This window comes from Oncorhynchus tshawytscha, linkage group LG11 (assembly GCF_018296145.1).
Source record: "Oncorhynchus tshawytscha isolate Ot180627B linkage group LG11, Otsh_v2.0, whole genome shotgun sequence".
In the NCBI taxonomy this organism is placed as follows: domain Eukaryota; kingdom Metazoa; phylum Chordata; class Actinopteri; order Salmoniformes; family Salmonidae; genus Oncorhynchus; species Oncorhynchus tshawytscha.
The window spans coordinates 28387698-28408574 of NC_056439.1; the positions used below are offsets into that span (position 1 = coordinate 28387698).

At 41.5% G+C, this 20877-nt stretch overlaps 1 protein-coding gene across 1 annotated transcript in view; it reads left to right on the forward strand.

The window, feature by feature from the left end:
• The window catches only part of LOC112261647 (nucleolar protein 10), a 40050-nt gene that overhangs the window by 10362 nt on the left and 8811 nt on the right, over nucleotides 1–20877 (forward strand). Inside the window, exons 8-15 of the mRNA XM_024437135.2 lie at nucleotides 4943–5003; nucleotides 5127–5212; nucleotides 5301–5379; nucleotides 5500–5649; nucleotides 9369–9435; nucleotides 10208–10260; nucleotides 11718–11844; nucleotides 20778–20857. Coding sequence (XP_024292903.1) covers nucleotides 4943–5003; nucleotides 5127–5212; nucleotides 5301–5379; nucleotides 5500–5649; nucleotides 9369–9435; nucleotides 10208–10260; nucleotides 11718–11844; nucleotides 20778–20857 — 703 coding nt within the window. The remainder of the gene's footprint in view (nucleotides 1–4942; nucleotides 5004–5126; nucleotides 5213–5300; nucleotides 5380–5499; nucleotides 5650–9368; nucleotides 9436–10207; nucleotides 10261–11717; nucleotides 11845–20777; nucleotides 20858–20877) is intronic.

Below are 20877 nucleotides of genomic sequence, written 5' to 3' on the forward strand. Positions count from 1 at the left end.
ACTTGAGTTCTGGCAGACAGAAACGACACTTCTTCAAGGTCAAACCTGCAGCCTTTAGTCTGTCGAAGACGGACTGAATGTCTTGCAGATGATCCGCAACAGAGAAGTAGATTATGATGTCATCCAGATACACGAGACAATTTCTACCCCTCATCTCCCAGGACAGTCTCCATCAACCGTTGGAAGGTTGCTGGAGCATTCTTCAAACCAAAAGGCATGACTTTGAAGGAGTACAAACCAGCAGGGGTGACAAAAGCAGTCTTGTCCTGACTAGCGGGATCCATTGACACCTGCCAATCCATTGACACTAGCCACTGTTCAGATCCAGATTACTAAAGATGGATGCTCCTGCCAGAGATTCCAGTATGTCATTTATGTTTGGTAGAGGGTAGGGATCGCTTTCTGTTATGGCATTCGGCTTCCTGTAGTCCACACAGAATCGATATCCACCATCTTTCTTAGGAATCAGGACAACCGGAGAAGCCCATCCAGAAAAAGAAGGTTCCACAATTCCATTCTCCAACATGCTTTTGAGCTGTTCATTGAGAATTGCCAGTTTGGCGGGGGACAGCCTGTAGGGACGCTGCTTAATGGGGACCTCATGCCGGGTATAGATTTTGTGTTTGAAGACGGTTGTACGGCCGAGTGTAAGAGTACAGACCGCACTGTTCACGTCCAACATCTGGGAGAGCTGCCACCTTTCATCATCCGACAGACATGCCTGTTCCACTGCTTGTTTGATGTAGAAATCCGCATCAGGTTTGTTTTTGCTCTCGGATAGAAGGGGGGGGTACGGCGGTAATCAGGGTGATAGTTGGGTTCTCAGACTTCACTGGTGGAACATGTTTTTGTCTTTGTCTCTTTATATTTTCTCTGTCTCTGACTTGACCTTGTCCGGACTCTGCATAATGTAGCAGGCTCCATCCTGAAATCAGTGCATTACCAGGTTGAAATGGATGAGGCTGGGAATAGTCAGAGTGAAGCCGATAGGAGGGTTCGGACATAGAGATGGTCAGTCCACTGAAGAACAGGAAGTCTAGGCCAAGGACTACAGCAAATGCAAGGCTTGAGTCTGCAAGTATTGCCACAGGAAGGTTAATAGTCTCACCATGCAGTTTTATTATTATACTAATCCAGCCCAAGGGGGTGGTAGGTTTTCCATTGGCCAAGTACAATGGTCCTTCCTCCCATGTTCGTAGCTCCTCATGAGGTAATGCCATGTTCTGCCACAGGGCCTCTTGCATCAGGGTGTAAGATGCCCCTGTGTCGATTATGGCCTTCCCTCTCCAGTTTCTAACACTCAGAGGAACCAATAGTTGTTGCGGAATAGGAATAAGACCACTAGCTGTACTGTCTAAAAGCTTCATGCTGGGCATTAAGGCTGACCCAATTGTATGCAAGCCACCACGCCTGTCTAGACTTTCAGTCTTTGGTCCTTTCTGACCTTTTCCTGAATCCTGACGCTGGACATAGAGCGGGCAAGAATCTGGAGGATGTTGGACTTTACACCTCCAACACACAACTGAACATTTGTCCTGGATCTTGGGTACAAATATCTGAGACGGTTTAGCCCTAAGAGAGTTATGGGTATACTGGGATGAGGGAACGGGGTTTTTAGTTTGGAGGTGGTGCTTCCAGTCCTTCTCAAACTGAGTCCCAAGACGCACCAGATCATCCACATTTTCCACACGTTCTCGAAGTTGACTAGCAAGGCGGGGAACCATGTTCTTAAGAAAGAGTTTAACCATCTCCTGCTCAGTAATGTCAGCCTTCCATCTCCTACATAGAACTCGATAGGAGAAGGCAAAGTCCCGTATTGGCTCTGCTTCACCCTGGACTCTGTTACGAACACGTTCCGCCAGTTCATCCCCATAGTCCTCTGAGAGGAAGGCTAAGAGGAACATTTTTTGAAACTCCTCCCAGGTTGACACATGTTCACGGGCTATCTCCCACCAGTCTTGCTGTACCATGGAGAACACTGCAGAGGGTAGCAAGAACCTCCAAGTCAGTAAGGGGCTGGATAGAAAGAAAATCATTACACTTAGATAAGAAAAACAGTGGATCAACATCATCTTCTGGGCTGGCAAAAGTGGAGAAAAGTAGTTTGATAGGGAGGGAGCGCTCTAGAGGAGGCATGACAATGGCAGCGGGAGTTCTGTTGTTTAACAATATCTTCAGAGGGGTTTTTGTAGTACTACCTGTTCCTATTCCCTTACTGGCCAAGCCAGTGGCAGAGGTAAAACCTGAGGTAGGTGCAGAAGATTTGTCCAGAAGGGAAAAGCACTGCATTACCTCCTGGTGCAGCCCTTCCAGTTGAAGGTCTGTGGCCTTCTGTGCTTTTTCCATCTCATTAACGGTGTCCTTTTGAGTCTGTTCAATCAAAAATCGTAGTTCCCCTGTGAGAGAGTTCTTCATGTCCTCCATAACTTCCTTCAGATAAGAACACACTCCCTTCACAACAGAGGCTGACTCTTCTGCTCTCTGTTTTTGTTCGTCCTCAAGTAAGAGTATGACTTGATGATGGTTAGTTTCCATTTGTGTTTTGAACCGGTGCAGTTTTCCTTGAATATCCTGCTTCAGAGAATCTTGGAAATATTTCTGCCTCTGAGCAATTTGTTGTTGGTTTTCCTCCATTTGACAGGGAAGGTAATCCAACCTCTGCTGCACATCTGTCTGATGAGCCTCCACACATTCACTGAGTTTGCGAATTGCATTCTCCTGCATTGTCAAACTATGATTGGTGTGTTTCCATTGATGTTCCAGTTGTCCAGTGATCAGAGACACCTCTCCCAGTCTCTCTGGACAGGGTAACCGGAAGGGTTTGAGGGGAGGGTAATGGTGGAGATGTTATAGGTGAGCCAGAAGCCTGGGGATTAGGGGCAGTGCTATCCAACTCCATTAGTTCATCGAGTCCTTCCACAATGAAAGAATCCCGAGCATGATTACCGGAGCCTTCACCGTCAGGTGTGTCCACATTGACACAGTATGGGGTTCCAACAAAAGACATGATTCAACCTTGTGTGGATGGTGTCATGGGTGTTTCTCTTCAAGTCCCTGTTCAGGTGCCAATTCTATAGCGGTATTTATTAGAGAGGGTAAAGAAAGATTTTGTTCGGGCGCCAGGCAGGTATTAACCATGCCAAAAGGAAAAGAGTAGAAGAGAGAGAGTACCACTACCAGACCCACACACATCAGCAGAAGAGACTGCCTAGAGGGTAGCCTGTTTACCAGATAGCCAGTGGAGAGAAAAAAGAATACACACCATATAAAACCCACATCACAGCACAGGGGTAACCCAAACAAGAATACCTCATACAATAATACTAATACTAATAATGGCAGAGCAATTGAACAGCAACTTCATACAAGAACGAACCCAGTCATCAACATAGGATTTGCAATAATCTGTATTATTTTCTAGTGGATGAGTGCAGAGGGTATGAATGTGGGGGGTGTTCATCGACACAACAAAGGCCTTAAAAATGTCCACAGTCTTCTCGGCCACATGTCATTAGTACACCCCACCTCAATACAGTTCACATAATATAGAACTTGCAAGCAACCAACTAAAATGTCCATCCAAATACTTCTGGCAGGGAAATAATAGTCCAGCTCTAATGAACTTCAATGGGAAGTGCATTTGAAAAATAGAGAGTCTGTTGCAGGGTAAAGCACTGGAATGAGAGGGAAGAGAAAGAGAGAGAAAAAGATAACAAGAGAGATCTTAGCTGTGGTCTTCAGGCGTGCAGGTGTACTGTCTGACTGTCCGATGGTTTGTTGGTTTGTATGTTAAAGCTTCGCAACAATGCTGCTACTAATCCATGCGATCCATAACGGGCGCGGTCCCAAAGGAAAACAACCACGACCTAGAGCGATTACACCGATGATTGAGTTAAATACTCTATAAACTACACACGCTGAAAACAAACAAAACTTCTGCAGCACAGCACACACAATCAAACTGTCGCGCCACCCAAGAGCCCCTTCCCAAAGAGCTGAACGAGCTCTCTTTATCTCCTCCTTCCTTACTGCTCATGCGCTCTTAAAGTGGCAGCGCACGGTGAAGGCTCCGAGCAGATTTCGCCACACCTTGTCACAACACAACTGATTGGCTCAAACACATTAATTAAGAAGGAAAGAAATTCCACAAATTAACTTTTAACAAGGCACACCTGTTAATTTAAATGCATTCCAGGTGACTAATGAAGCTGGTTGAGAGAATGCCAAGAGTGTGCAAAGCTGTCATCAAGGCAACGGGTGGCTACTTTGAAGAATCTCAAATATAACATCTATTTTGATTTAACACTTTTTTTGGTTACTACATGATTCCATATGTTATTTTATAGGTTTTGATATCTTTACTATTATTATACAATGTATAAAATAGTTAAAAATGTTACAGTGAAATGGGTGCAGGGAAGGGGGATATTTATTTTGAATGCAGCCAGTGTTCTTGCAATTCACCTAGCTTCCACATAGAGGAGAAATTCTGTTTTGTACCTTTTTTTAATATCAATAGTTTTAATGTTGAGTAAATTCATGTGTGAAATTGTATTTCAGAATGTAGGGATACTCCCTATTTTAGAGGACACTATTATGAGTATAACGACAATAAGGTGTTGTCTGTATCATGTACTGTTCATGGATCATTGGGTCTTACAGGTTGCACCTAAAGGTCTTAAAAAGGGCCGTATATTGGTAACTTTCATCATGAGTTTCCAAAAAATGGTTTGTTAAATTTTTTTAAAAGCATATCAAACATCCTTTCTTCCAATTAAGTTTATATGTGAGAGTTGCCAAAAAATCAGAGATACATTTTTTGTTGTTGTTGTGCCATGCTGACACAGAATCGCCCCTGTGCATTACAATACAGTCACTACAAGACCCGTCAGTATGCATATGATGTGATCATGTCTCTTTTTGCCATTTCTCTGACTGACAGGGAGCACAATGTGTGTGACATCAATCCTGTCCATCAACTGTTAGCTTCAGGAACAGCTGAGGTGGGTGGAGCCTATGTGCATATAATGAGAGAATGGATTGGACATAACCTGAACCCTATTGACATCATTTTGTGTGTGTGCCTGTGTGTGTCTATCCATGTTCCCTGTGTTGTTGGTGGCTAGGGGAAAGTGGAGTGCTGGGACCCTCGTGTACGAAGTCGGGTGGGGATGCTAGACTGTGCCTTGAGCAGCGTCACAGAGGGAACAGAGTAAGTACAACACGAGAACATGAACAGTTACATGTATTTAGAAAAACGCCATCATTCAAATCCATGATCTGGATGTGTTTGTCTTTAGAGTGGAGGGCTTGCCATCGGTCAGCGCACTCAAGTTTAATGGCTCTCTCACCATGGCTGTGGGAACGAGCACTGGGCAGGTATGAACTTTTACAATGGCGTCTTGTGTGTCCTAATAGCTGGGATAATGCAGAAAACTGTCTAAATGTTCCCCTCCCCACAAGTTTCCCCATTGACGATCTGTCTGCCTGGTACTGTAGGTCCTAATCTATGACCTGCGCTCTAGCCGCCCCCTGCTGGTAAAAGACCATTACTACGGCCTTCCTATCAAGTCTGTCAACTTCCAGGACCACCTAGACCTGGTTCTGACTGCGGACTCCAAGATCATCAAGATCTGGAACAAAGACACGGTAAATGTTTATGAATGTTGAAACGATATTTGATTCATGTTTTGGGAAACCAGACATCCAACCAGGTTTCCATCCAACTTTTAAATTATTATTATGAATTACCCCCTTTTTTCTCCACAATTTTGTGAAATCAATCTTGTCTCATCGCTGCAACTCCCCAATGGCCTCAGGAGAGGCGGAAACACGTTAATCTGCCCGCCACTAGGAGTTGCTAGAGCACGATGAGCCAAGTAAAGCCCCCCCTGGCCAAACCCTCCCCTAACCCGGACGACGCTGAGCCAATTTTGTGCCACCCTATGGGACTCACGTCCTCGGATCGAACCCCAGGCTGTAGTGACGCCGCAACCCTGCGATGCAGTGCCTTAGATTGCTGCGCCACTCGGAGGGGCATCGTCCAATGTATTTTTTGCGAGTAAAGTACATGTCGGATAACAAATGTCATGACAGGCCTAATGGAAACAACAAATTTGTCGGTTACGTTTCCAAATGTCATCAAAACAAAATTCACTAGACAATGTGAGATCTTTTTGTGTCGGTAAAATTAAAGTTAAACTGACAGTGTTTTAGCAACATGACATTTTAAAATCTGTTCATATACACCCCAATTATTATTATTTTTTATTAAATACTTTTCTGACAATGTTTGGGAGTGATATATAGTAAGGCACTTGAAAGTTCAATAGCCATAGCCAATCCAAGTTACAGTAGGCTTATATGCAATTAAGCCATTTGCCACACGGGCTTGCCATCATTCACTTTGAACCAGACTGTGTTTACAGGCAGTTGAAACAGCGGAACTTTAGATCATTAGAATGCATTTGCCAAAAGCCACAAAATACACCTGAATTGATGTTTTATGTAAATACCACAGGAGTGGTATGAAATGAAAGGTAGGCCATCTCTCCCTCAGTTGCCTATACATGTGAACAACAACAAGATCAACAACTAATGCGTGCCAGAACGACATAATCTAATCTCAAACTTTTTAAGCTAGTTGGCTGTCAGAATTGCACTGAAACGATAGGGAATGGTAGCCTGCTCGTTCTTCTGCAGCTTGCCTGCCAATGCATGCTTTTTCCAACCCACATTTGAACAACTGAATAGGAACTTGCTTGTCAGCCTGCCAAATACGTTTGATTGACATCTAAAAGATATGCTAACTGTGCTAACTTTATTAGTCACATGCTCCGAATACAACAGGTGAAATGCTTACGTACGAGCCCCTAACCGACAGTTAATAGTCGTTCAAGTTCAGCATAGCAAAGCGATTCACATTTCTTGCTAGCTAACCAAATGACACCTGCATCTCTAGCTGTAGCCACCAAAAAACAATATAAGGGGGAAGAGTCGGTCACTCATCCACTCCTCCAATGATATGACATCCTCCCAGCAGCTAGCTAACATTAGGCTCCGTGTTTTTAGCTTGCTAAATAAATAGCTAGTTGCATAAATAGACACGCCTATCCCAGTGAAGTCAAACTCAATCAGCGCATGGGCAATATTGAAAAAACACAATGGATTCACGGGCCAGACATACAAAAAAGTACAACTGCGATCCAAACTGGCCATTGTTTTATTTGAAAAAATATGGCCCTTTATAATGCCCACGTATGTACATGGAATGTTGTATATAGCGTTTTAACATATTAGAACAAATAAGAGAGATATATTTGTCCAGCCTCTGCTGTTATGATTGCAGACATGAATAATTCCAAGTAACAAAAATGTAGCTATAGGTTTGTTGTAACATTTAAACTTAAAACATGTTTGACTTTTTTGTTGTTGCTCTAGACTCATTTATACTCTCTTTTGTGTCCTATTCGGGCCGCGGGCCTTGTGATCATTGCCCTGGCTAGTTAGATTTTTTTTACATTCCCAACCTTAGTTACAGTTCAGCAAACAATATACCAGGCCAGCAGGGATTTACAACCTGATAGCTATATTTTCTTGGACTACCAAGAAATGTATTGGTGAATTACATTAATCATGCATTGAACTGCATCCATCTATTCTGCCAACAATTCCTTAATTAATGTATGTCATGTAATTTTGAGTCAAATAGAACCTATTTTTAAAACCTCTTATGAAGTTGGTTTTGAAGCATAAAATGGGAATTTGATATTTTTTTACTGATTTATAATGATTCTGTTTGTTTCATATCTGCAAAGTAGTTAAACCACTGTCAGTTCCACTTGAATTATGTGAGAAATGGTGATGTAAACGCCTTTATGCACAAATATTTATATACTAATAATCATATCGATGTAAACTTGGAGTCACGCGATGATATGTTGTGTGGTCCTCCACTACGACTCTAATAAGCATGCTGTTTATTAGGCTACAGATTAACAACATTTTGAACTTCACATGGTGGTGAAAATGCACGCTTGATGCTTCTTTCCAGTTAACATTGAGTCTTATTCTGGTGATATGATGCTTAGCTGCAGTTTGACTAATCAAAATGATCTATGTTTTTTGTCCATAATAATGTCATCATGTAGGCTATACCCGCACTGTATCTGAGAGCTGTTGGGTAGAGCGCACATGCCAAGACCACAGTGGGCACATTTGCTATATAACTGACAAAACCATCAGTAGAGTTGAAAATGCAATGGAAACCCATTTAACTTTGATTTTTTATTCGATACGTGGGAATCTAAACACTGAAGTTATTTTTATGTGCACTACGTTATCATGCACACGCTTTTATCTGCAACAAGTCTGTGTTGAAGGAAACACCCCTCTGGTGGGAAAATGCACATATTGCTTTTATGCAAATTTTAGAATATAATATATAATAGACTATTTCCGGTATGGCGACCGTGAGGTAGTAAGGTAAAGGTGATCCGCTTGGCATTCCCTTTTTTATAAAAAAAAAATGTGCCTCTTAAATTTGAAAGAACTCGACTCAAAAGTCAAGAAATAACAAACATCATGTTGGCATACTCATTGTTACGGCAAATACTATATCGAGAAATAAAAACAAACACAGTGAAACAATGCGGTCATGGACCAAGTAGCTGATGACTCAACTAAAGTGAGTTTAGAGACACTACTAACAGAAAAAGATGAAGAAAATATCAGATCTAAACTGATATGACTGAACTGGGCAAACGTATGAAGGAGGCCGAAACCGGGTTAATTCTAGCGATAATTGCCTGAGAGAAACTCTAGAAAACCGTGGATGAACAAAAAAAAACAATCATTACGGGCCTTACTGACAACGTAAACGGGATGGACGACTTCAGTCACCGCTCAAATCTTTGTTTGGTGAATTTCCTCGAAAGCTGTGGAACAACCGGAATGGAAGAATTCCAGGAAAATGTAATACCACATCATACATCACAATGTAATACCACATCAAACATCACACTGAAATTAGCTAAATAAGTTACCAGATTTCTGGATAACCTGGACAAGGAGAACGGTGGAAATGGCCGTGATCTATTTGTTTTAAGTAACGAACTGACAAGTGAACAAGACAACATGGTGATTGCTATGATCTCTAGACAATTATTTTTGAATGATCAAGAGCCAATAGGCTATAAAGGCTTGAGTGGGTGCGAAGAATTGAAATGGCCCATATGTGGAAAAAGCATTTTTTATGTTAAAAATGTCCGTGTCATTGTACACTTGGTTGATGAAAGAGAGACCACTAACTAACTATCACAGTGCTATAACAGATATTCTAACCATATCTTTGGTCTGTTTCACCCCAGGGAAAAGTGTTCTCCTCCATTGAGCCCCAGACGAACATCAACGACGTGTGCATCTATCCTGGTTCTGGTGAGAATCACCTCAGAAAGACTGGTCCATTCTATGAGTAATGAGCCAGATACACCAAACATTGCTTCTGTACCGATTTTAACTTGGAGGGTTGACCTACACTTCAGGCACTCTTATCTGCTTCGTAGTCATTTACCAGTATGCTCAACTACCACTAGATGGTGCCAAGTGACCTCATCAACAAGTCCTAAACACTTCTGCACCAAGGATATGCTTCTTTGTGAGATGGCTTGGACTTTGCTTTTGAAATAAGACTGCAACTCTATCCATTGACAGCTTCTCTACCAGCAATTATGCCTAATTACAGCAATGTTTACTGAGCACTTGAGTTAAACTGTTTAAGACGCTCATTCATGATGTAATTGCTGTAATTTCACGTAAATAGCAAATCCGCACAACCATTTGCATGGATGATTTGTTGTCAAAGGAAGATGAAGATGGGAGCAAGCCAGGCTTTTGTCAGTAATGGTTACATACATTTTAACATTTAAAAATCCAACAAGGGTTTTGCCATTTCCTATTTGACTAGTCTACTGCCTGCATACCTACTATAGTCACCCTATGTTTATGTGGGCTCTACTTTCTGCATGTTCATGCAGTTAGGCTTGTAACTAGAGTCAAACAAAACCAGCAGACAATGAGCCTTTTTGTACAGTTCCGCATAACCTTAGTTTATAGCAATGCTAACTTCAGTATGGGGAAAAGGATCTGGTTGTTTCGTTAGCTCATCTCACTCATCCACATCTTTTCTTTTTCTCTCCTAACTTCACAGGTATGCTCTTCACTGCCAATGAAGACCCTAAGATGAATACATTCTATATCCCTGTGAGTTCTACCACCCTTGCACTCCCTCAGGCCCATTTGACAGTTTGGTTTAACTGCTAGTTTTACATGCCTCGGTGTGCATGATTGGTTTGAAAGGTACATTTTCCCATGAGATAGAGTTACTCAATGGTGTGAATTGAAACCAAACCGACCAAGGCAGTATAGAGAAGGCACGAAAGGACGATCTCTGTTTTGAGGTCTTGAGTTTTCGAGACATTCGTTTGTTCAGTTTAGTGTTTACGGCATCCCCATTTGGCTGGTGTTTTATGTTCTGCAAAAAACACTAAAGGACATTATTCATGGAAAACCTCCCACTGAGTTTTACCTAGAAAGTACCCTTGTTGGAACGTGAATGTTCTTCAGCAACAGGTGGCCTTGTGCCTACCCCTATACCAGCTTTTCAGTTCTTATAGGAAAAGTGTTTGTACATTGTTAAAATAGTCTCGTTAGGAAGTTAATGTGTGTGTTTCTACGGTAAAGTAGTCTCTCTAGGAAGTTGAGGTGTGTGTACTGTAATGTAATGTAGTCTCTGTATAGAAAGATCATGTGGTAACCCTGACGCGATTAGTTTCTGGTCCCATTCATTAACCACTGATTAGATCATTGTGATGGTGAGATACAGAAAACAAGGTCTTCAATAGTGTGTGTTTGGGGCTACAAAGAGCTTATACTGAACTTAGGAAATATTGCGTTCATCTGTTAACAGCAAACACATTCTATTTTTGGTTATTGGAGTTTTGGAATACTTCTGCAGAAAATGGAAGGCCAATATCAAACATTCACATAGCAGTGCTCAAACTGCTCTGAATAAATAGCTACATTTTTCACTCAGGTATGGTATGAACATCAATGGTAACTTCAAATATAACACAACGTTGTCACCTTGTTTGGTTTACTCATCTAATCTATCATTCATGAATTTGAGGCAGGCATATGATTCCAATTCCAGAGAGCTCCTTTCTCCCTGGTTTTTCAACTGGTGTACAAAGGCCTCCAACACATGCCTCCCTAGATGCCTACATTACAGTAGGGCAAAGTTTGGAAGTTAACATTAGCCATTTGCTCTTCAATGATTACACTGAGGAAGGGGACATTACGTAGACTTTGAACTCTGATTTGATAGGACAGAACTCAGTTTGGAATGAACCCAGTGGCATTAAATTATCTTACGATGATGGGGTGATTTCAATCTGATAAGACTCATTCAATCCTTGTTGACTCATCCTCAGAGCCCTGAGAGGATTGGATAGGTGCAAGCAACATGGCAGAAACTACACCTAGCCAACTGGAATGTTGCCAACACCTACTTCCCTTACCAGCCCACAGCGCAGTGAAAAGAGAGAAATATATTGAATTAGAATTCTTAAAATGTTCCTTGTTCTTCATTCCTTTTCCCTCCTTCACTACATCCCTTGTTCTTTTCTCTCCTTCCTCCCCTCCATGTTGTCCCTGTGTAGGCACTGGGACCTGCTCCTCGCTGGTGCTCCTTCCTGGACAACCTGACAGAGGAGCTGGAGGAGAGCCCTGAGAGTACTGTCTACGATGACTACAAGTTTGTCACCCGCAAGGACCTGGAGAACCTGGGTGAGAGTAGGGCTGTTAAGTGTAGAGGTTGACTGATTATGAGTTTTCAACGCCGATACCGATTATTGGAGGACCCAAAAAAAGCTGATACCGATTAATCTGACGATTTAAAAAATAATGTATTTGTAATAATGACAATTACAACAATACTGAATGAAAACATATTTTAACTTAATATAATACATCAATAAAATCAATTTAGCCTCAAATAAATAATGAAACATGTTCAATTTGATTTAAATAATGCAAAAACAAAGTGTTGGAGAAGAAAGTAAAAGTGCAATATGTGCCATGTAAGAAAGCTAACGTTTAAGTTCCTTGCTCAGAACATGAGAACATATGAAAGCTGGTGGTTCCTTTTAACATGAGTCTTAAATATTTCCAAGTAAGAAGTTTTAGGTTGTAGTTATTATAGGACTATTTCTCTCATTACCATTTGTATTTCATATACCTTTGACTATTGGATGTTCTTATAGGCACTTTAGCATTGCCAGTGTAACAGTAGGGCTTCCGTCCCTTTCCTCGCCCCTACCTGGGCTCGAACCAGAAACACATCGACAACAGCCACCCTCGAAGCTTGCAGAGCAAGGGGAACAACTACTCCAAGTCTCAGAGCGAGTGACGTTTGAAACGCTATTAGTGCGCACCCCGCTAACTAGCTAGCCATTTCACATCGGTTACACCAGCCTAATCTTGGGAGTTGATAGGCTTGAAATCATAAACAGAGCAATGCTTGAAGCATTGCGAAGAGCTGCTCGAATGCTTACGAGCCTGCTGGTGCCTACCATCGCTCAGTCAGACTGCTCTATCAAATCATAGACTTAATTATAACATAATAACACACAGAAATACAAGCCTTAGGTCATTAATATGGTCGAATCCGGAAACTATCATCTCGAAAACAAAACGTTTATTCTTTCAGTGAAATATGGAACCTTTCCGTATTTTATCTAACGGGTGGCATCCGTCATTGAAAATAAGAATGTGTTCTTAACTGACTTGCCTAGTTCAATAAAGGTGTAAAAAAAAAAATTGGTCGTCCAAAAATACAGATTTCCGATTGGTATGAAAATTTGAAATCGGCCCTAATTAATCGGCCATTCCGATTAATCGGTCGACCTCTAGTTAAGTGCATAGATTACATGTTTTTTCCCCCAGCCCCTGCTTCGAGACTGATGCATGATAATGGTCCATTCTAAATCCAAACAAATTTCACACACATTATTTGGTATATGTAAAGATAAGATCATATCAAGAATAGTCTGATGGGTGACAATATTAGATTATCAGTTGTGAATGATATATTATCACTTGTGAATAATGCTCAGTTTGTGTGCAGTAAGGCAAGAAACGGCACGTGCCTTTTCCCCCACTTTAAAAAATAATAATCGCACACCTCATGTAGCCTAGCCCATAGGCCTATATGTTTTGATAAGGTTTGTATCACAACTAAAGTGGCCAAATATCTTCTTCAAAATTATGTACATTAATCCGCTTTACCAAGGGGTGTAGAGCCTAATTGGCATACAAACTCAACGTGAGTTTCAAGTTTGGGGAAGATTATTTTCACCATGAAAATGCTTCTTTATAATTAAAGAATTACATGCATAATCACATTTGCAGTCAGTTTTGAGAATGGTGTTTTCCCGCTAATAGATTGCATTTTGGAACATTCACGCTTATAGCCAGCCTACTGCCGTATAATGTGAAGAAATAGCCTAATAGTTCACTTTTTAAGCTAAACGTATTGATTTGTTGCGTCAGCCCTGTTTTTAGAAGGATTTTGATTCTAGTGGTTGAATTCATTTGGGATCTATCATGTCCCACAACTATCCAAGACTATGTTTGAATATTTCTTTCTCACACACAATAGAAAAGTCAACTTTTGTACTATGGGGGATAGTAGATTGACATAAGCTAGTGTTTTTGCTGTTTGTTAGGCCTACTCATCTTGTTGGCTGACGAAAAGTAAATGTGGACAGTTTTTCCAACATCTTCAATATGCTCCTCAGAATTCAATAAGGACGCACGCAGTTGCTTCCCCGATGTGTCTGTCTTCACTTGTAGCCTGTAAGAAGGACCCGATCACGTGATGGATATTGGCTAATAAGAATTGAGATAGTGTATTCGGGAAGTATTCAGACCCCTTCCCTTTTCCAAATTTTGTTTTGTTACAGCCTTATTCTAAAATAGATACGTTTTTTTCCCCATCAATCTACACACAATACCCCATAACAACAAAGCAAAAACAGTAAAAAAAATAAATACAAATGAAATATTACATTTACATAAGTAAATGTTTGGTTGCGATTACAGCCTTAATTCTTCTTGGGTATGACGCTACAAGCATGGCACACCTGTATTTGGGGAGTTTCTCCCATTCTTCTCTGCAGATCCTCTCAAGCACTATCAGGTTGGATGGGGAGTGTCGCTGCACAGCTATTTTCAGGTCTCTCCAGAGATATTCGATTGGGTTCGGGCTCTGGCTCGGCCACTCAAGTACATTCAGAGACTTGTTCTGAAGCCACCCCTGCATTGTCTTGACTGTGTGCTTAGGGTTGTTGTTCTGTTGGAAGGTTAACCTTTGTCCCAGTTTGAGGTCCTGAGTGCTCTGGAGCAGGTTTTCATCAAGGATCTCTCTGTACTTTGCTTCGTTCATCTTTCCCTTGATCCTGACTATTCTCCCAGTCCCTGCCGCTGAAAAACATCCCCACAGCATGACCCTGCCACTACCATGCTTCACTGTAGGGACGATGCCAGGTTTCTTCCAGACGTGATGCTTGACATTCAGGCCAAAGAGTTCAATCTTGGTTTCATCAGACCAGAGAATCTTGTTTCTCATGGTCTGAGAGTCCTTTAGGTGCCTTTTGGCAAACTCCAAGCGGGCTGTCATGTGCCTTTTACTGTGGGGTGGCTTCCGTCTGGCCACTTTACCATTTTTAAGGTCTGTTTGTTGGAGTGCTGCAGAGATGATTGTCCCTCTGGAAGGTTCTCCCATCTCCACAGAGGAACTCTGGATCTCTGTCAGAGTGACCATTGGGTTCTTGGTCACCTCCATGACTAAGGCTCTTCTCCCCTGATTGCTCAGTTTGGCCGGGCGGCTAACTCTAGGAAGAGTCTGGGTGGTTCCAAACTTCTTCCATTTAAGAATCATGGAGGCCACTGTGTTCTTGGGGACCTTCAATGCTGCAGAATTATTTTTGTACCCTTCCCAAGTTCTGTGCCTCGACACAATCCTGTCTGAGTTCTACGGACAATTCCTTTGATCTCAGTGCATGTCAGAGCAAAACAAGCCATATCAACTGTGGGACCTTATATAGACAGATGTGTGCCTTTCCAAATCATGTCCAATCAATTGAATTTAGCACAGGTGGACTCCAATCAAGTTGTAGAAACATCTCAATGGAAACAGGATGAACCTGAGCTCAATTTCGAGTCTCATGAATACTGAATACTTATGTAAATAAGGTATTTCTGTTCTTATTTTTAAAACATTTGCAAACATTTCTAAAAAACATGTTTCTATCTTTTATTAGGTCTTATCAACAGTGTGTAGATGTATATGCACAAAGGAATAAATATATATCCATAGGAACTGAAAACAAGTGCCTAAGAAATATAGTTTCCCAATGAGATCTCACTGAACAGACAGAGACATCAAAAAAAAGTCATTCAGGACGGTTAGTCCTCTGGGTTTTGCCTGCTACATAAGTTCTGTTATACTCACATACATGATTCAAACAGTTTTAGGAACTTCAGAGTGTTTTCTATCAAAATCTACTAATAATATGCATATCTTATATTCTTGGCATGAGTAGCAGGAAGTTGAAATTGGGCACGCTATTTATCCAAAAGTGAAAATGATGGTTTGGGCTATTCAGTTATGTTCAATTGTATTCTTCATACTGTAAAATAATGCGACGGAATTCTAAGCAAATCTTGTCTGCTAAATGAAGTATGGCCCACAGCCATATTGCATAGCCAGATCAGGACCTAACGTAAGGACAACTCAAGAGTATGCTATTTTGTTCTTCTGAAATAGACTACATTTTCATCATATCATGTTTCTTTAGACCTGTCTACAATAAATAATGAATTTATTGTGAAGGTGTAGGCTATATTAGAGGGATTTATTAGACTTTTTTACATTTAGATTTTAGGCTGTGCATGGAAGCCAGGATATATTAAATGTGTTTGTTAATTAATGGTCAATTACCGTGAGGCCGGCAGTGTCAAGAAAATAAATCACGAGCTGACAAAATGTCACTAGCGCCCCAGCCCTAGGTGAGAGGGGGGTAGAGAATTGTTCCTCTAAGATCTCCAGAAATACAAGTGCCTATTGAATCGAGCATTCAAGTTATTTTAGGCCTACAGGTCCTAGGGAAACTTCCAGGGCTGTCTACACTACACTTGGCATTCAGTGGAGACCATTTTGAATTTAGGCATATTGAGGCATCACAAAGGCCCGGTTTACAAGTCCCTCCTAAAAATGAACAGTAGGGGAAACACTGTCAGAATGGAGAGAGAAATTAAGAGATGGAATAAGGGATAGTGAGAGATAAAGGGTGGTGAACAGAAGGGTTGAAAGAACAGAAGAATGCTTGGGTTAGCACTAAAGAGATCAAATTACAAAGATGAGAAATTCAGTTGGTTGGGGAGGAATAAAAGGAGGGGGAGAGTGGGAGGGAGGGAGGGTGATAGAGTGGGAGGGGGAGGGTGAGAGAGGGCAGGAGGGAGGGGTGGAGTAGATTAGGGGGGAAGGGGAGTTCAGTTCACTGCAGCTGTGAAATGTCCTTGTTATGTAACAGACAGGCTGCCAGACGGATAGTGAGATTTCTGGGGAAAGGGGGGTTCCATCTTTTTACCACACACACGCACACAGTCCTTGCCAGGGTTGGGGAGTAACTGATTACATGTAATCTGATTACAAAACAGCTAACTGTAATCTGGCCAGTGTAGGCGGTCATTGTAAATAAGAGTTCTTAACTGACTTGACTAGTTAAATTAAATACGTTCCGTTACCAGCAAAAATATTGTAATTAGATTACAAACACTTTTGAAATATTTATTATTACTTCTTGGATTACTTTTAAATTCTTTCTCAGTGACATTCAATTCAGCATTGAAAATGGGCACAAGATTAAGTTTGTTCCACATGAGCAAGTCTGACCACAAGTCAAAGAGCACTATGATGACACACCAAATGCGTTTGATGGATGCTTTTTGTCTTCTAATGCCTCTTAAAATGAAAGTAATCCAAAAGTAACGGAAATTAATCGGATAACCTTACTGAGTTTGGGTAATCCAAAAGTTACGTTACTGATTACAATTTTGGACAGGTACCTACTAACTGTAACGGATTACACTTACAAAGTAACCTAGCCAACCCTGGTCCTTGCGTGCCTCAACTCCCACACATTCCTGAATTAAAGTGGCCTTCTGGAATGAAACTAAGCAGAGACTAAAAAGCCTCATGGCAGTCACTAACTCAACTTCATTCAGAGCTTAAAGAATTGTGGGTGGAGACGGATGTTACAAAACTTGATCTAAATGCTCTCAAAAGGTGTCTTGCCAAATAGCTGAAAAGGCCAAGTTAGCCGAATCTAGCACAAAATTAAACAAGCTTTCATTACAGTCCTGTTAACAAAAGTTTTTCTTTAGCATACACTTGATTATTAAAGTCTGTAATATGAAGTAAAAGCTTAATGATTGTAAAACCCACTGCTAAGTATATGCCTACCCTATGTTCCCTACTGTCCTGAACGTGTCAGTTTAAATGGGAACAACCAGCCTGTTGAAAGAAGCAGATGTCTGCAGATATCTGTAGTCTTGTGCCATTTTCTTACAGCACATTCCAGTAGGCTGCTTCTCAAAGTTAAAGGGATAGTTCACCCAAATTACATTAGTTTCCTTACCCTTTAAGCCAGTGGTATTCAAAATCAGGTACGGTGGGGCCACCAAATTTAAATAAAACTATATTTTTGGGGGGCTGGGGAACCAAAAATTAACCGTACAGATTATTTTATGTGACAATATACAAAAGTTTTGAAAAAAGATACATTTGCAAAATACAATTTCATTAAGTAAATGTATTTATTGTTTCTCTTAATTTTGATAAGAGATGAATATGTACTGAATTGAAGGTTATTTGTTGATGTGAAAATTAACATTTACAACATTAGATTTGTGGTGGGGTTGGCACAATTTCTGGCGAAAAAAAATTGTGTCCCCACTGAAAAGGTTGAATACCACTGTTGGAAGCGGTCTATGGACAAGGTATGACAGCAATCTATGCTTTGGTTTAGTTTCCCTGGCACTGTTCCTGGTCATAAATCCCATTCATGTCATGGTACCGATATTAGCATTTTACGCGCATCATGTTCAAGTCATCTATAAGTGATGTCGTTGAGCTTCACAATCAATTTTAAATACTTTCAGATGATTTGGACATGATGCGTGAAAAATACTAATATCGGTACCATGACTTGAATGGGGCTTTTGCCACAACTGCTAAAATGTTAGCATTTGGAAACGGTGCCAGGGAAATTATAACAAAGGAACTCCCCACACCTGGTTGTCTAAGACTTAATTGAAAGGAAAAAACAAGAACCTGTAGACACTAGGCCCTCCATGGAATGAGTTTGACATCCCTGGCTTACAGGGTAAGAAAACCAATGTGTAATTTAGTCGTTTGGGTGAACTATCTCTTTAATTAATACTCCTTACTGGGCTTGGCAATACACGTCACCAATTTGGAAGAGCACCAATATTTTATGTTTCAGGTGACATGTAGCCTGCCTCAGGGAGGTTGAATATAGAGACACTGTAAATAAAATATACACTGCTCCAAAAAATAAAGAGAACACTAAAATAACACATTCTAGATCTGAATGAATGACATGTTCTTATTAAATACTTTTTTCTTTATGTAGTTGAATGTGCTGACAACATCACACAAAAATGGTCAATGGAAATCAAATTTATCAACCCATGGAGGTCTGAATTTGGAGTCACAGTCAAAATTAAATCAAATCAAATCAAATTTTATTTGTCACATACACATGGTTAGCAGATGTTAATGTGAGTGTAGCGAAATGCTTGTGCTTCTAGTTCCGACAATGCAGTAATAACCAACAAGTAATCTAACTAACAATTCCAAAACTACTGTCTTATACACAGTGTAAGGGGATAAAGAATATGTACATAAGGATATATGAATGAGTGATACAGAGCAGCATAGGCAAGATACAGTAGCTGATATCGAGTACAGTATATACATATGAGATGAGTATGTAAACAAAGTGGCATAGTTAAAGTGGCTAGTGATACATGTATTACATAAGGATGCAGTCGATGATATAGAGTACAGTATATACGTATGCATATGAGATGAATAATGTAGGGTATGTAAACATTATATAAGGTAGCATTGTTTAAAGTGGCTAGTGATATATTTATCACTAGCCAGTGGAAAACCACACTACAGGCTGATCCAACTTTGATGTAGTCCTTAAAACAAGTCAAAATGAGGCTCAGTAGTGTGTGTGGCCTCCACGTGCCTGTATGACCTTACAATGCCTGGGCATGCTCCTGATGAGGTGGCGGATGGTCTCCTGGGGGATCTCCTTCCAGACCAGGACTAAAGCATCTGCCAACTCCTGGACAGTTTGTGGTGCAACGTGGCGTTGGTGGATGGAGCGAGACATGATGTCCCAGATGTGCTCAATTGGATACAGGTCTGGGGAACGGGCGGGCCAGTCCATAGCATCAACGCCTTCCTCTTGCAGGAACTGCTGACACACTCCAGCCACATGAGGTCTAGCATTGTCTTGCATTAGGAGGAACCCAGGGCCAACCGCACCAGCATATGGTCTCAAAGGGGTCTGAGGATCTCATCTCGGTACCTAATGGCAGTCAGGCTACCTCTGGCGAGCACATGGAGGGCTGTGCGGCCCCCCAAAGAAATGCCGCCCCACACCATGACTGACCCACCGCCAAACCGGTCATGCTGGAGGATGTTGCAGGCAGCAGAACGTTCTCCACGGCGGCTCCAGACTCTGTCACGTGCTCAGTGTGAACCTGCTTTCAGGTTCACACTGAGAAGAGTGAAGAGCACAGGTGTGAAGAGCACAGGGCGCCAGTGGTGAATTTCCTGCACGGTGTTGGGCTGTAAGCACAACCCCCACCTGTGGACGTCAGGCCCTCATACCACCCTCATGGAGTCTGTTTCTGACCGTTTGAGCAGACACATGCACATTTGTGGCCTGCTGGAGGTCATTTTGCAGGGCTCTGGCAGTGCTCCTGCTCCTCCTTACACAAAGGCGGAGGTAGCGGTCCTGCTGCTGGGTTGTTGCCCTCCTACGGCCTCCTCCACGTCTCCTGATGTACTGGCCTGTCTCCTGGTAGCGCCTCCATGCTCTGGACACTACGATGACAGACACAGCAAACCTTCTTGCCACATCTTGCATTGATGTGCCATCCTGGATGAGCTGCACTACCTGAGCCACTTGTGTGGGTTGTAGACTCCCGTCTCATGCTACCACTAGAGTGAAAGCACCGCCAGCATTCAAAAGTGACCAAAACATCAGCCAGGAAGCATAGGAACTGAGAAGTGGTCTTTGGTCACCACCTGTAGAACCACTCCTTTATTGGGGGTGTCTTGCTAATTGCCTATAATTTCCACCTGTTATCTATTCCATTTGCACAACAGCATGTGGAATTTATTGTCAATAAGTGTTGCTTCCTAAGTGGACAGTTTGAATTCACAGAAGTGTGATTGACTTAGAGTTACATTGTGTTGTTTAAGTGTTCCCTTTATTTTTTTGAGCAGTGTATAAATCAACAATCATTATACAAATGTATAATGTAGCTGTTTACTCATATTATGCAAATATGTACATTTCATGTACATATAATGTTGTGTTCAACCATAGGTCTGTCTCACCTGGTGGGATCTTCTCTCCTGCGGGCATACATGCACGGCTTCTTCATGGACATCAGACTGTACCACAAGGTAGGTTGTGCAGTTGTGCA